A 13,420-nucleotide genomic window follows, 5' to 3' on the forward strand; every position below is an offset into this window, starting at 1 on the left:
CACCTCTGACTGCCCCTCCCCGCACCCCCACCCCCTGCATCTTTCTGCTTCTGCCTCGCAGGCCTTGCAGTGCCCAAGATCAGTGCCAAGAGAGCTGGGTGGCTGGGGAGTGAGGCGAGAGCAGGACTCAGGTGGCCTTGCGTCTCTTCCAGCTGATGCCCTGGGGAGATTGGCTTGATCCCGTTCCCCGGATGCGGTGGGCTTGACTCCTGGCTTCCCCGGGCCTCTGTGACCACACACTGGGCCCCGCTCCTGAGTGCTTCAAGGGCGAAAGAACCACTCTTGGGGGCATTCTCAGTCCCTTCCTGCCTCTCCAGGCCTGTGCGCTGAATTCTGCCCCTGGCCCCGTCACTGCCTTTTTACTGTCTCAGCTTGTCACCTTGATCAGCCCTCTCCTGCGGGAGCATTCTGCACCTTCCCCTTTGTTCCATTCCACCTCCTAAATTTGTCAGCCCCTCCTCAGAAAATGTTTTATGTCTCTCTTTTCGGGGGGAGGGATGTGTATCTTCATGGTACAGAATGTAAAACCCGCACAAGCATATGCAGTAAAAAATCAGCCTGCTCCCCCCTCTCTCCCAGCACCTGCCTGGTGGTGGCCACTGTTGCCTCCCAGTCTTCAGTCTCTGAGTGGACATATCCCTGTCTTCAGGGCCCAGGCTCCCTCAGGAGCTGCCCAGTTTACTCAGGATGGCCAGGCAGGTGCCCAGTGTACCCACTCACCTCCTTCCTCTGGGACTAACTGGAATCTACTGGCTTAATTGTAGTCACAGCGAGGTTCGGTTCAGAGCCCGAGTAACTATTCATAGCAGCAGTGACAGCCCTAACGATATCGCCCCACGATGCACCAGCTGTCGGCCAGGCTGCCCCAGACACCTTCCTGACATCACATGTGCTGCAGGTTAGGTGTTGGAACCTAGAGTGAGGGTTCGAATCCTTATTCCGGCAAGAGGCCCATCACATGTAGCTCCGCTGCCCCTGAGGAAACAGAGGCTCAGACACGGTAAGGACCTGGCTCAGGCTGCACAGCTGGCAGAGGGCAGGCTGGGGAGGCCAGTCCCTCTGGCTCAGGCCATCCGGAAGCGCCTTCCCATGGCTTCAGCCACACAGGTGGGGACAGGGGAAACCAGCAGCTCCCAGCACCTGCCCGGAAATGCCCAGTGTTGTCTCAGTAACGGCTCTAACTGCGCTTCTCAGCTCTGGGGGATCTTGCCTCTCCCCAGGTAAAGTTGCCAGATTTAGGAAGGGAAAAAAATGCTCAAACAGGATCCCCAGTTACCAGTGAATTTCAAATAAACAAGGGTAATTGCCTAGGATAAGTATGTCCCACAGATAGCATGGGCTATACTTAGACCGAAAGTCCTGAATCTCATCTGGCAGCCAGCCCTACCCACAGGGGACACTTGGCAATCTCTAGAGACATTTTGTGTTGTCACAGATGGTGGGAGCTACAGCATCTAGAGGCCAGGGACCTGCTCACACCCTCCAATGCACAGGACACCCCCCCACACACACCCAAGAAGAGTCCAGCCCCAGCATCAGCTGTGCCCAGGCCCAGGCCCATGGCTGACCCTTGGCCAGGCAGGTGCCAAGGGCTTTGCAGATGCTCTTGAACCTCAGCTCTCAGTCATCCTCTGAGGGCCAGGAGCAGGGCTCACCCACGGCCCAGGAAAGGCAGGGGAGGAGCCCTTGCTGCATGGCTGGGACCCCAGAGGCCCCCGAGGGGCTGGGGCCGGGGCTGGGGCCAGGGCGAGTGTTAGGACCTGGCAGGGCTGGCCGGGAGGCCAGACTGCGGCTGCTGCCTAGCTGGGGAGGTGGGTGCTTCCCCGCCTCTCTGTGGCTCCTCCTCCCGGGTTGTCTCTCCAACAGCTCATCCCTGACGCAAGCTGGGGCTTTTTCCTTAATTAAAAAGAGATTTAAAACATCCCCTGCCGTCTCCATTGGTCCCAGGCTGCCTCGAAAAGGTAAAACCCCCACCCGCCCTGGCCTCATTCCTAATAATGTAAGGCTTTCTGCCTTAATTGGAATTTAGGAAAAAAAAAAAAGATGAAGTGCATCTGGAACCCTCGGAGGCATTTGTCAGTTTGTTTTTTGAAAGACGTGCCCTAAATCCAGTCACCTGGTCATCTTCGAGGAATTAGTGTCGGCCTCACCCACACTCCGCCCGGCCCCAGGGCCTTTGTGTGTGCCAAGGCTGCCCACGCCCTCCCTCCTGATGCTCTCCGATCCCCCTCGGGGAAGCCTTTTCTGACCCCCTCCCACCTCCCTCATTCGTGCTGCTCCTCCCACTGTCTGCTCCTTCCTCTCCCATCACTGACTCAGACTCTGGAAGGCATTTGCTTCCTAGTCCCTGAGTCACCTCCCCTGTGACTTCTCTGTGCCTCAGTGTACCCGTCTGGAAGATGGGCCTCCTTGGGCGGACCATTTGGATGCCTGCAAAGTGCCCACACAGCCCCCAGCCTCTCAGCTCACTGTCCTCACAGCTCAGGAGCGTGGGCCCCTCCCGACAATGGCATGGCTCACAGGGGACCCTCCCTGTTATTTTTTCCAGTCTTTTCTGTACTTTGGGGGGGGGGTGTCCCAGTTTGCTGCTGGGGCCAGACGCACGAGGCGGAGGCAGGCGGTGTGTGGGGGGAGGAGCTGAGAAACGTGCGATGGGACTGTCTTGGTCTCTGCTGCGTCCCCAGCACCTGGAAGGATGCCCAGCACGCAGTAGGTGCACAATAGGTGCCTGTTGCCTGGGCGCCTCCCCTGGGCCCGGCGCTGTGCTGGGGGGCAGGGAGAATCCCCTCACCCTGCAGGTGGACAGGCGGGGCTGGTGGAGTCCCGGAGGCAGAGCAGGACTGAGAATCGGATTCAGTTTGTCGTCCTTGCTGAGCCCGTGGCCCTTCCAACCCGATGAGGAAAAGGGTCTCCGGGTGTTAGGGTGGAACCAGAGGCCTCTCGTCAGAGTCGCTCCACAGCAGTGTTGAACCCCCCGGCGCTGTGACTGCAGGAATGACACCTGCACTCAGTAGATGCTCGGAACTGGCTGAATCGGTGAACACCCGCTAAGGTTAGAGTCTATGCTATTAATAACGCCTGGCGTTTCCGGAGCCTGTGCTGCAAGGCCGGCCAGGTGGTTTCCTCACCTGCAAAATGCACCTAATGAAGTCGCAGTGAGGACTTCAAGTGTGGCTCTGAAGCCTCTCAGCGCCCCCTGGAGGTGGGAACTATTAACCACCCCGATTTTGCAGGCGAGGGAGGAATCGAGGCCTGGAGAAGTGGAGCCGCTGCCGGGTGGATTGACGCCCAGGTGTACGTTCGGGCCTCCCACTGCACAGCGGGCCCAGCAGGGCCACCGTGTGTGACGGTGCCTGGGGAAAGAGTGCACGTGGTCCCGGGGACGTGGTCCCAGGCGGGGATTGCAAGCTGGTACCGGGGTGCGGATCGAGCGCCATTTTAATAAGAACCAGCAGAGGGCGGCCTTGAGCCACGATGCCTGCAGAGGAGCCGCACCTGCTCTAGGCTCCAGCCGGGTGTGGCTGTGGCCTCTAGATGGCCTGGGGGCCGGGAATGGTGCCAAGTCCCCAGTGCCTGGGGCATCCTGAATGGAGGACAGGCCTGGCTCAGGGCTGCTGAGCAGTGGTGAGTGATACCAGAAGGAATGAAGTGGGTGCTCAGGCCTGTAGCCACCTGGCCTCTGTGTGGCCACGTCACCTCCCTTCTCCAAACGTGTTCTCACTGGGGAGTGGCCATGACCCTAGCATCGGCCCTGAGGGATGGTATGAGGACTAGTGCTGCAGTGGAAATGGTGAACTCACCCAGGGCCTGGCACGGGGATGCTTAAGACAAGGTGGCTGGTCCCCGTGGGAGGTGGCAGCAGCCTCACCTCCCCCCAGTACTCATCCCCGGGCCCCCGCCAGCTGGGCAGTCCCATGCCGTACACCCGGTATTTCCTTTCTACAAGATTGGTATCATACTAGAGTTCCTGCTGTGGCTCAGCGGGTTAAGAACCCGACTAGTATCCATGAGGATGTGGATTTGATCCCTGGCCTCACTCAGTGGGTTAAAGGATCTGGCGTTGTTGTGACCTGTGGTGTAGGTTGCAGATGGGGCTTGGATCTGGTGTTGATGTGGTGAAGGCTGGCAGCTGCAGCTCCAGTATGATCCCTAGCCTGGGAACCTCTGCAGATGCAACCCTAAAAAGACCAAAAAAAAAAAAAAAAAGGTTGGTGTCATGGTTCCATCTTTCTAGTGGGGGATGCTGAGGCTCGGAGAGGAGAGCGCAGGTGCCCCAGCTTGGGGCGTCTTAGCCCTGGCTTAGACTCACTCAGGAGCTTTTTTAAGTCCTAGTGGCCAGGCAAAGCAGTGAAATAAAGCTTCTCAGGGGGGAGGGTCCTCCCCCCACTCCAGGATATTTTTAAACTTCCCAAGATGCCAGGATGGAAAACCATATACCCTGGGTAAGGGCAGAACCGGGTTTCAGAAGAAGTCTGCCTGACGCCACGTGACACCACATGTGCCCCAGAGCAGAGCCTGGTCTAGGTGGGTGACAGCCCCCAGCCTGGAAGGCTCCCTGCACAAGCTCCCCATTACATCCCAAATCAAAATCTGGGAGTTCCCTGGTGGCCTAGGGGTTAAGGACCCAGCATTGTCATTGCTATGGCTCCGGTCACTGCTGTGGTGTGGGTTCAGTCCCTGGCTCAGGAACTTTTGCATGCCATGGGCCTGGCCAAAACAACCACAAAAACCAAAAAAGAAATCTTTGCTGGCTCTGAGGTGTGGAGGATGGGCTCCCAGCCTCCTCCCTTGGGGCCTGCCCCCCCCCCCCTGGAATCCCAGCCAAGCCTTTCCCCTCAGGAAATGGGTTCTTAATGGCCCAAGACAGGCACGTAATTAACAAATAACAATTCTGGCTTTGGCACAAATGAGCTTCTTGTCTGGGGCAGGGTTGGCATTTGTTTTTAATCCTCACAGTTGGCTTTATCTCCTGAGAGCTGTTCCTCTTGCTCAGCCACCTCTGCTCGGCGGCTGGGCGGCCCAGGGGCGTTGAAAGGGGCTGGAGTCCTGGGCCCCGCCTTCCCCTCCCCCTCCTCCCCCGGGCCCCCTCCCCGCCCTCCTCCCGCCCCTCTCTTTGCCCCGCCCTCTTCCCCTCCCCTCCCTCCTCTTCCCCTCCCTCCCCTCCCTCCTCTTCCCCTCCCTCCCCCTCTCTGCCCCTCCCTCCTCTGCCCCTCCCTCCCCTCCCTCCTCTTCCCCTCCCTCCCCCGCCCTCCTCCCCTCCCCTCCCTCCTCTCTCCTCCAGCCTCTCTTCAGGGCCCACCTAGTGACCTACTGCTTCGCGCTGAAGAGCTGAAAATGCGCGCTTGGTCACCGAGCTCCCAGAACAGGTTAAAATGCAGACGCGGGCGCTGGGCTTGTCTCCTTGAGCATTTCTTCATTTTGGAACTTTGGACTCTTCGTGGGGGAAGGAGCCTTGGAGAGTGAGCTGGAGATTCCCTCTGCTCACAGTAACAATCGGCTCTGTGAGAGGCCCTTCATGGATAATTCTAGAGGCAGCTGGCAGGGACTGAGCACCCTCTGGGCCCCCGGCTCGCTGGCCAAGTGCAGCCTCTGAGTTCATTTCCTCCTGAACACCTGTCACTTCCCAGCATCAGCCAGGGTGGGGATTTTGGTGGGGCTTTTTTGTCCTTAGCAAATCGCAGGCTTTTGATTTTGAGGTTCCCTTGGAGCCTGTTAGGACATGAGCTGTGTCCCTGATCCAAACTCCCCAACTCCTGGAAGTTATAGAGCTGGCACTGGCAAACCACAGCCCTTGGGCTGTTCTTCCTGTCTTTATAAATAAAGATTTATTGGCACACAGCCTCACCTGCTCATTTACATATTGTCTGTGGCTGCTTTGGGGCTCAAGGGCAAACGTGAGAAGTTGCAACATAAACCCCAACACAAAATATAGTTACTATATGGTCGTTTTCAGACCGTTTCCAGTCTGTGTTCGAGGATCACAGTTACAAGCAGCAGCAGCTTTTGAGTCAGGCAGAGTCTGGTTTGGGTTCAGATCCCGCTCCCACCTCACACCAGCTGTTCACCGCTGTGCAAGTTCTTAGCCTCTCTGGTCCTCAGTCTCCCCGTCTGTGAGGTCACACCTCACGGGTGGCGGTGAAGACCGCAGGAGGAAGTGGTTCTTGGACACCCTGAGCTGTGTCTGGCATGCGGCCAGAGACCCTTAAGGGCTGACGACAACTGCAGCTCCACCAGGAGGGCTTCCTCTGTTTTCCATCCTGGGCTTCTGCCAAAGATGGCAAAAACAAACTGCTCCACTGTTTTTTTCTTTTTTCAAGTTTTAGTGACGCGTGGATTTAGAATGCTGTGCTCGTTTCTGCTGTATGCCAGCGGGGTTGAGGTGCACGTGTGCACACAGCCATTCTCTTTCCCGCAGAGGTGATCAGAGAATATTGGGTGGAGGTCTCTGTGCTGTACAGCAGGTCCCCGTCGCCCAGTCATTCCGTGGACCTCAGTGTGCTTATGCCAATCCCACACCCCCAGTCTCTCCCCTCTCACCTGTCCCCTTTGGTGACCATAAATTTGTCAAAGCCTCTGAATCTGTTTCTGTTCTGAAAACACATTCATTTGTATCCAGTTTTTAGCCTCCACATGTAAGTGATAGCATATGCTGTTTATGTCTCACTGACTGACTTCACTTAGCAGGATGATTTCTAGGTCCATCCTTGTTGCTGCAAATGCCATGATTTCGTTCTTTTTCATGGCTGAGTAATATTCCATTGTATATATGTACCACATCTTCTCTATCCGCTCCTTCATTGATGGGCATTTAGGTTGCTTCCGTGTCTTGGCTATTGTGAATAGTGCTGTACTGAACATTGGGGGCCATGAATCTTTTCCAGTTGTGGTTTTCTCTGGATAGATGCCCAGGAGTGGGATTGCTGGATCATATGGTTGTTCTATTTTTAGTTTTTTAAGGAACCTCCATGCTGTTCTCCATAGTGGTTGTACCAGTTTACATTCCCACCAGCAGTGTAGGAGGGTTCCCTTCTCGCCACACCCCCTCCAGGATTTATTATTTGTAGACTTTTTCATGATGGCCATTCTGGCTGGTGTAAGGTGGTATCTCATTGTAGTTTTGATTTGCATTTCTCTAATAATTAGCGATGTTGAGCATTTTTTCATGTGTTTTCACATGAAAAAATGGGCCATCTGTCTGTCTGCTCTGCTGCTTTTTCAGAAGATGTAAAGGCTGCCTTAGATCAAGTTGGCAGCAGCCTTGGCGAGGGCTCGTGAGGGGCTTATAGTCTGATGGGGGGGACATGGCCTCTTTCTACAGAACTAATTAGCTTGGTAGATTGAGAGGGCCCCACAGAGGAAACAGCAATGGGGTTTCAAGGACAGGCGAGCTGTGCTGACTGTATCAGTTATCTACTACCGTGTAACAAATTACCCCCAAACTCAGTGACTTAAATATTTACTATTGGAGTTCCCGTCGTGATGCAGTGGTTGGCGAGTCCAACTGGGAACCATAAGGTTGTGGGTTCAGTCCCTGGCCTTGCTCAGTGGGTTGGGGATCCAGCGTTGCCATGAGCTGTGATGTAGGTTGCAGACATGGCTCAGATCCCGCGTGGCTGCGGCTGTGGTGTAGGCTAGCCGCTACGGCTCCAATTGGACCCCTAGCCTGGCAACCTCCATATGCCATGGGAGCAGCCTAAGAAATGGCAAAAAAGACCAAAAAAAAAAATCTATCACCATTTCTGTGGATCAGGAATTCAGGGGTGATTTAGGTGGGAAGCTCTGGCCTGGGGTCTCTTCTGAGGTTCTGAAACTGACAGCACTAACGGCCTGAACCCAGCCAGAACACAGTTTGGGACTTAAACCCACCCTAAAGCCAGATTGGGACTTACACCCATGGTTTGAAATTCAAGTCACTCACCCTGTGTCTGGACTCACTGAGGTTCAGGGTCTTCGGGTCTCAGTGCAGAAGGAATTCAGCGAGAGACAAAGGGATAGGCAAGAAAGAGGTGTATTAGGATAGGACGGGCGTTCTTGTCATGGCACAGTGGTTAACGAACCCGACTAGCATCCATGAGGACTCAGGGTTTAATCCCTTGCCTTGCTCCGTGGGTTAAGGATCCGGCATTGCCATGAGCTGTGGTGTAGGTTGCAGACATGGCTCGGATCCCGCATTGCTGTGGCTGTGGTGTAGGTTGGCAGCTCTGATTCGACCCCTAGCCTGGGAACCTCCATATGCCATGGGTGTGGCCCTAAAAAGACAAAAAAAATAATAATAAAAATAAAGGATAGGACGCCTGTGAGATGCAAGCAGGCAGGCTCGGAAGCTTCTGCTCCGAGGATACGGTTTTATCCTCCAAGGGGCGTGGTGGTGGGAAAGGACCACCTCTTCCTCTTTCCTCGAGTCGTAGCTCCTCCTCAGTATCCAGCTCAGCTGAGGGGCGTCCTCAAACTCCTGCCCTTGGTCCGAATCCGAATGCCTGCCTCACCCCATCTCCCACCGGATGACCTTAGTCAAGCAAGCCTGCCTCGATCGGATGGCTTTCCCGAACTGACAGTGGTCTCCCACCTCCCCAGGTTTCCCTCTTTCCCTGTGATCCCCCATGGGGACCCCACAACCACCTGTGCCTCCTCCATCCCTATGGGTTCCATTCAGTCCATTGGCCGGGCCTGTGGTCTCCCCCCCAGGCTGGACTCAGCCAGAGACCCAACTTCCTAGGTGGCCCCTCCCATGGCTGGAGGCCTGGTTCCCCACCACCCGGGCTCCCCCTCTGGCCGCTTGAGCCTAGGTCTTTCGTGACTCACCTTGGGAGGCTTACTCTGGGTTAGGATGCATCCTGGGTCCACCCCACACCGGAGGGGAGGCGCCTCGGGCTCCACCTGCTGGGACGTGCTTGAGAACCGCCACACTGACCCTGCTGGGGTCCTTGAGGAGCACTGCCCCCCTGGGGGTCAGAGGAGGCCTGAGTAGGATCATCTCCCCGGTGCTCAGCCCCTGCTGTTGGCCAGGAGCTCAGGTACTCGAGCGAACGCAGTGAGGCATGGAGACAACAGTGGGACCACCCCAATCCGCGGTGCCTGCAGTTGGTGGGGGGGGGGTTGTTTTGGGGGTTTTTGTTTGTTTGTTTTTTTCGGGCTGCAGCTGTGGCTTGTGGAAGTTCCCAGGCCAGGGATGGAACCTGCACTGCAGTTGCAACCTGCACGATAGCTGCTTAACCTGCTATGCCACATGGGAACTTCCTGATGCCCTTTATTTCTTTGTTTGTTTGTTTTGTTGCTTTTTAGAGCCACACCCGCAGCATGTGGAAGTTCCCAGGCTGGGGGTCCAATTGGAGCTACAGCTGCCAGCCTACACCACAGCCACAGCCACTGGGGATCCGAGCCGCATCTGGGATCTACAGCACAGCTCACAGCTTCGCCAGATCCCCAACCCGAGCGAGACTAGGGATTGAACCCGCATCGTCATGGATACTAGTCAGGTTCGTTTTGCTGTGCCACCACAGGAAGTCCCTGAAGCCGATTTTAATTTAGAATGGAAAGCATCCCCACTTGCTCTGTCTCAGGCGTCAGGCTAGACTCAAGGGAACCAGGAATGAGTGAGACTGTGGCTGTCTTGCAGACGCTCACGGCAAAGGGAGACAGAACTAAGCCTGCCCATCCAGTGTGATCAGCGCTGGAAGACTGATAACTGAGGGAGGGGGCATCAGCCACCTGGGACACCTTCTCCAGAGGAGAGCCTATTGTGCTGGGTTTTGAAGGTTAAGTAGGAGCCCGTCACCTGGCAAAGCAACAGAGAGCATTCCAGGCAGGGGGGAACAGCCTTTGCAAAGGTATGGAAGGCCTGGCGAGCCCAGCGCATTTGGGGAACTGTGAGCAGGCAGGTGGCTGGGAAGGAGGCTTCAAAACAAGTCTGGGCCAGGCTGTGAAGGCTGAAAGCTGCGCTAAGAGGCTGACCTTAATTTATGATCAACATTTCCCAAAATGTATTTCATGACTCATGGTTTTATGAGATGTTAACAGGTGTCCCTCCAAAAACAGGCTCCAAGGTCATTTAAGTTCAGGAAGCCCAGGGTAAAGCACAATGCAAGGAGCTTCCTTGGTGCAGGACTTCTCAGAGCCTTTAATTCTTTTTTAAATTTATTTAATGATTTTTTTTTCATTATAGCTGGTTTACAGTGTTCTTTCAATTTTCTACTGTACAGCAAGGTGACCCAGTCACACACACACACACACACACACACACATACATTCCTTTTTCTTGCATTATCCTGCTCCATCATAAGTGACTAGATATAGTTTCCAGTGCTATACAGCAGGATCTCATTGCTAATCCATTCCAAAGGCAATAGTCTGCATCTATTAACCCCAAGCTCCCAATCCATCCCACTCCCTCCCCTTCCCCCTTGGCAACCACAAGTCTGTTCTCCAAGTCCATGAGTTTCCTTTCTGTGGAAGGGTTCCTTTGTGCCATATATTAGATTCCAGATATATGTGAAATCATATGGTATTTGTCTTTCTCTTTCTGTCTGACTTCACTCAGTATGAGAGTCTCTAGTTCCATCCATGTTGCTGCAAATGGCATGATTTTGTTCTTTTTTATGGCTGAGTAGTATTCCATTGTATATATATACCACATCTTCTTAATCCATTCATCTGTCAGTAGACATTTAGGTTGTTTCCATGTGTTGGCTATTGTGAATAGCCATGTAATGAACATGCGGGTGCATGTATCTTTTTCAAGGACAATTTTGCCCAGATATATGCCCAAGAGTGGGGTTGCTGGGTCATATGGTAGTTCTATGTATAGAGTTCTAAGGTACCTCCATATTGTTCTCCATAGTGGCCGTACCAGCTTACATGCCCACCAACAGTGCAGGAGGGGTCCCTTTTCTCCATACCCCCTCCTCCAGCACTTGTTATTTGTGGACTTGCTAATGATGGCCATTCTGACTGGTGTGAGGTGGTATCTCGTGGGAGTTTTGATTTGCATTTCTGTAATAATCAGGGATGTTGAGCATTTTTTCATGTGCTCGTTGGCCATCCATGCATCTTTGGGAAAATGTCCATTTGGGTCTTTTGCCCATTTGCCATTGGGTTCTTGGCTTTTTTGCTGTTGAGTTGTGTACGTTGTCTGTGTATTTTAGAAATGAAGCCCTTGTCAGTTGCATCATTTGAAATCCTTTCCTCCCATCCCATAGGTCGTCTTTTAGGTTTTTTGCTGGTTTCCTTTGTCGGAGCCTTTAATTCTCTAACATGCGTTAGACTCTCCAAGAGAAGGACAGAGTAGATGGGATTCCCAAACTCACTTGATTGTGAAACCCCCTTCCTGGGGAGTCTGAGGAGGCCAGTGTTCCAGGGAACACACTTTGGGAAAGGCTGCTTGTGTCTAGCTGTCAAGAGCTAAGTGAGTGTTCTAAGCGGGTTCGCGGTCTCTGGCTGCTGTTGGGAGGGTGGGCTGATGAGGGGCAAGCTGGCAGGCAGGGGGGCTGGGAGGGGCAGGAGGAGAGGGAGGATGTCACCGAGATGGAGGGGGGTGGAATCTGCAGGCTTGTGGGGGATTAAACCGGCCCCAGGCTAGAGGACGCGGAGCACTGCGCCCGAGGCTCTGGTGGACGGTGGACAGTGATGGCCTCGACCGAGTCGGGAAGAGCAGAGGCAGGGGCTTGGGGAAGGAGATGGGGGAGTGCTCTCAGGTCAGCTGGAGATGAAAACTAGGCTCGGCAGGATTACCTGAGTTTACAGGAGAAATAGAATGAGGAGGAATTCAACAGCTTGGACGAAACGGATAGATTCCTTTTTTTTTTTTTTTTTTCCTGGCCACTCCCTTGGTTTGTGCAAGTTCCCAGGCCAGGTATCGAACCTGCTCCACAGCCGTGACAGAGCCAAATCCTTCACCACTGGGCCGCCAGGGAACTCCCCAGATTCTTTGCGAACTGCACCATACCCAAACAGATGCCGGAGAAAACAGAAAATCTGAATTAGCCCCATGGCTGTGAAAGAAGCCAAGTTCATGATCCAAAGTCTACACCCAAAGAAAATTCCGGGCCCGGGCAGTTAGTCTGGTGAATGCAGTCTAGAGCTCGTGGGGGGAACCTGACGGATCGCACACAGCCTCTCGGAGGAAAACAGTGGGCGCGGCAACTGAGGCACAGCGGAGGCGCACAGGCCACTCTTCCGGCTCCAGCCGTGTCGCTTTCTCCCGAGCCGAGTCACGTCTTGAGAACCTTGTCTGTGGGTCACACACGGAGGTCACGCTAGGGAACAAAGCGGAGAAGGCTCACCGCACTGGCCGAGTTAGGCCGGCTCGGACAGGTCACTTCACCGTCCTGACGTGTGGCTTCGTCACCCGGGAAGTGGGGACGCAGAGCTGTCCCCCTCTCCGGAGTCCTGGGGGCGCACGGTGATGAAGAGGGGAGGCCGCAGGCGGCGGCGGCAAGTCCCAGCGGCCCCTGATGCTTTTCCCTCTGTCTTGTGTGCACGTGTGTTCCTCGGCCGGCCCCTCAGGCTTAAAACTGTGTGTCAGCGGCAGCAGCCACGACGAGGCCCCCGTCCTGAGCGACAAGCACCTGGATGTTCCCAACATCATCGTCACCCCGCCGACCCCCACGGGCGTCATCCTGCCGAGGGACTCCCGCAGGGCAGGTGAGGCCGCCTTGCCGAGCCAGGGGTCTGGGCGCCCCCTTCGGGGCTGCCGGGCGCCCCCCACCCCGTTTACTAAAAACCTGGGATCCGCACCCATCCACCACACACCCCTTGCGGGGCACCAGCCTCGGGGAGATGTGGCAAGTTAAGTAATTAGCCAGACAGTCCCCACCGGCAGCCAGGTGAGTGACGGCTGGAGCGGGTGGCCACCGGGTGACTGATGGATGCGCACGGGCAGGGCGGCCCTGGGGTGCCATCCTGCTGGCCGCAGTGCTTCAGCTGGGCGGGACAGGCTGGGAAACTCAGCCACGCCAGGGCCGACCCCTGTGCCTCAGTGCAGGGGGCAGAGGGGATGGCGTGTTCCCAGTGAGAGGCTGACAAGAGGCCCAGACTGCTGCCCCTGGGGCCCCTCTGTGGAGCCCACTGGAGCCAGAGGGACGAATCGTCTGTTCATTTATGCATACATGATTGAGCCAGACCTGTGCTGGGGCTGAGGCTGCTCTTGAGACTAAGAATGGCAATACTGAGTCGTGGTTATGATACAGCCGTGAGCCTATTTTCCCTGGAGGCCTCATGGCTACTCTGAGTTAGGTCCAGCTTTCACCCCCAGTTTACAGACGGCGAGGCTGAGGCTCAAGGAGGCTGAGACCCTCTGGGCAGCTGGCACGCGGCAGAGTTGGGATTCAGACCCAGGCCATGTGACTTGGAGCTTGGGCTGTGCCCCCAGGCTTGCACCCTCTCGGCAGCTGCCACGGGTCAGCCGACCAGCCGCGGTGATGTG

The 13,420-nt window shown here is 55.4% G+C and overlaps 1 protein-coding gene across 2 annotated transcripts in view; it reads left to right on the forward strand.

Moving 5' to 3' along the window:
* The window catches only part of C8H16orf74 (chromosome 8 C16orf74 homolog), a 30,828-nt gene that overhangs the window by 16,211 nt on the left and 1,197 nt on the right, over positions 1-13,420 (forward strand). For both annotated transcript variants that reach the window (XM_047790582.1, XM_047790583.1), the window contains one exon: positions 12,502-12,639. In XM_047790582.1, the coding sequence (XP_047646538.1) occupies positions 12,502-12,639 (138 nt within the window). The remainder of the gene's footprint in view (positions 1-12,501; positions 12,640-13,420) is intronic.

Source organism: Phacochoerus africanus, chromosome 8, assembly GCF_016906955.1.
Source record: "Phacochoerus africanus isolate WHEZ1 chromosome 8, ROS_Pafr_v1, whole genome shotgun sequence".
Taxonomy (NCBI): domain Eukaryota; kingdom Metazoa; phylum Chordata; class Mammalia; order Artiodactyla; family Suidae; genus Phacochoerus; species Phacochoerus africanus.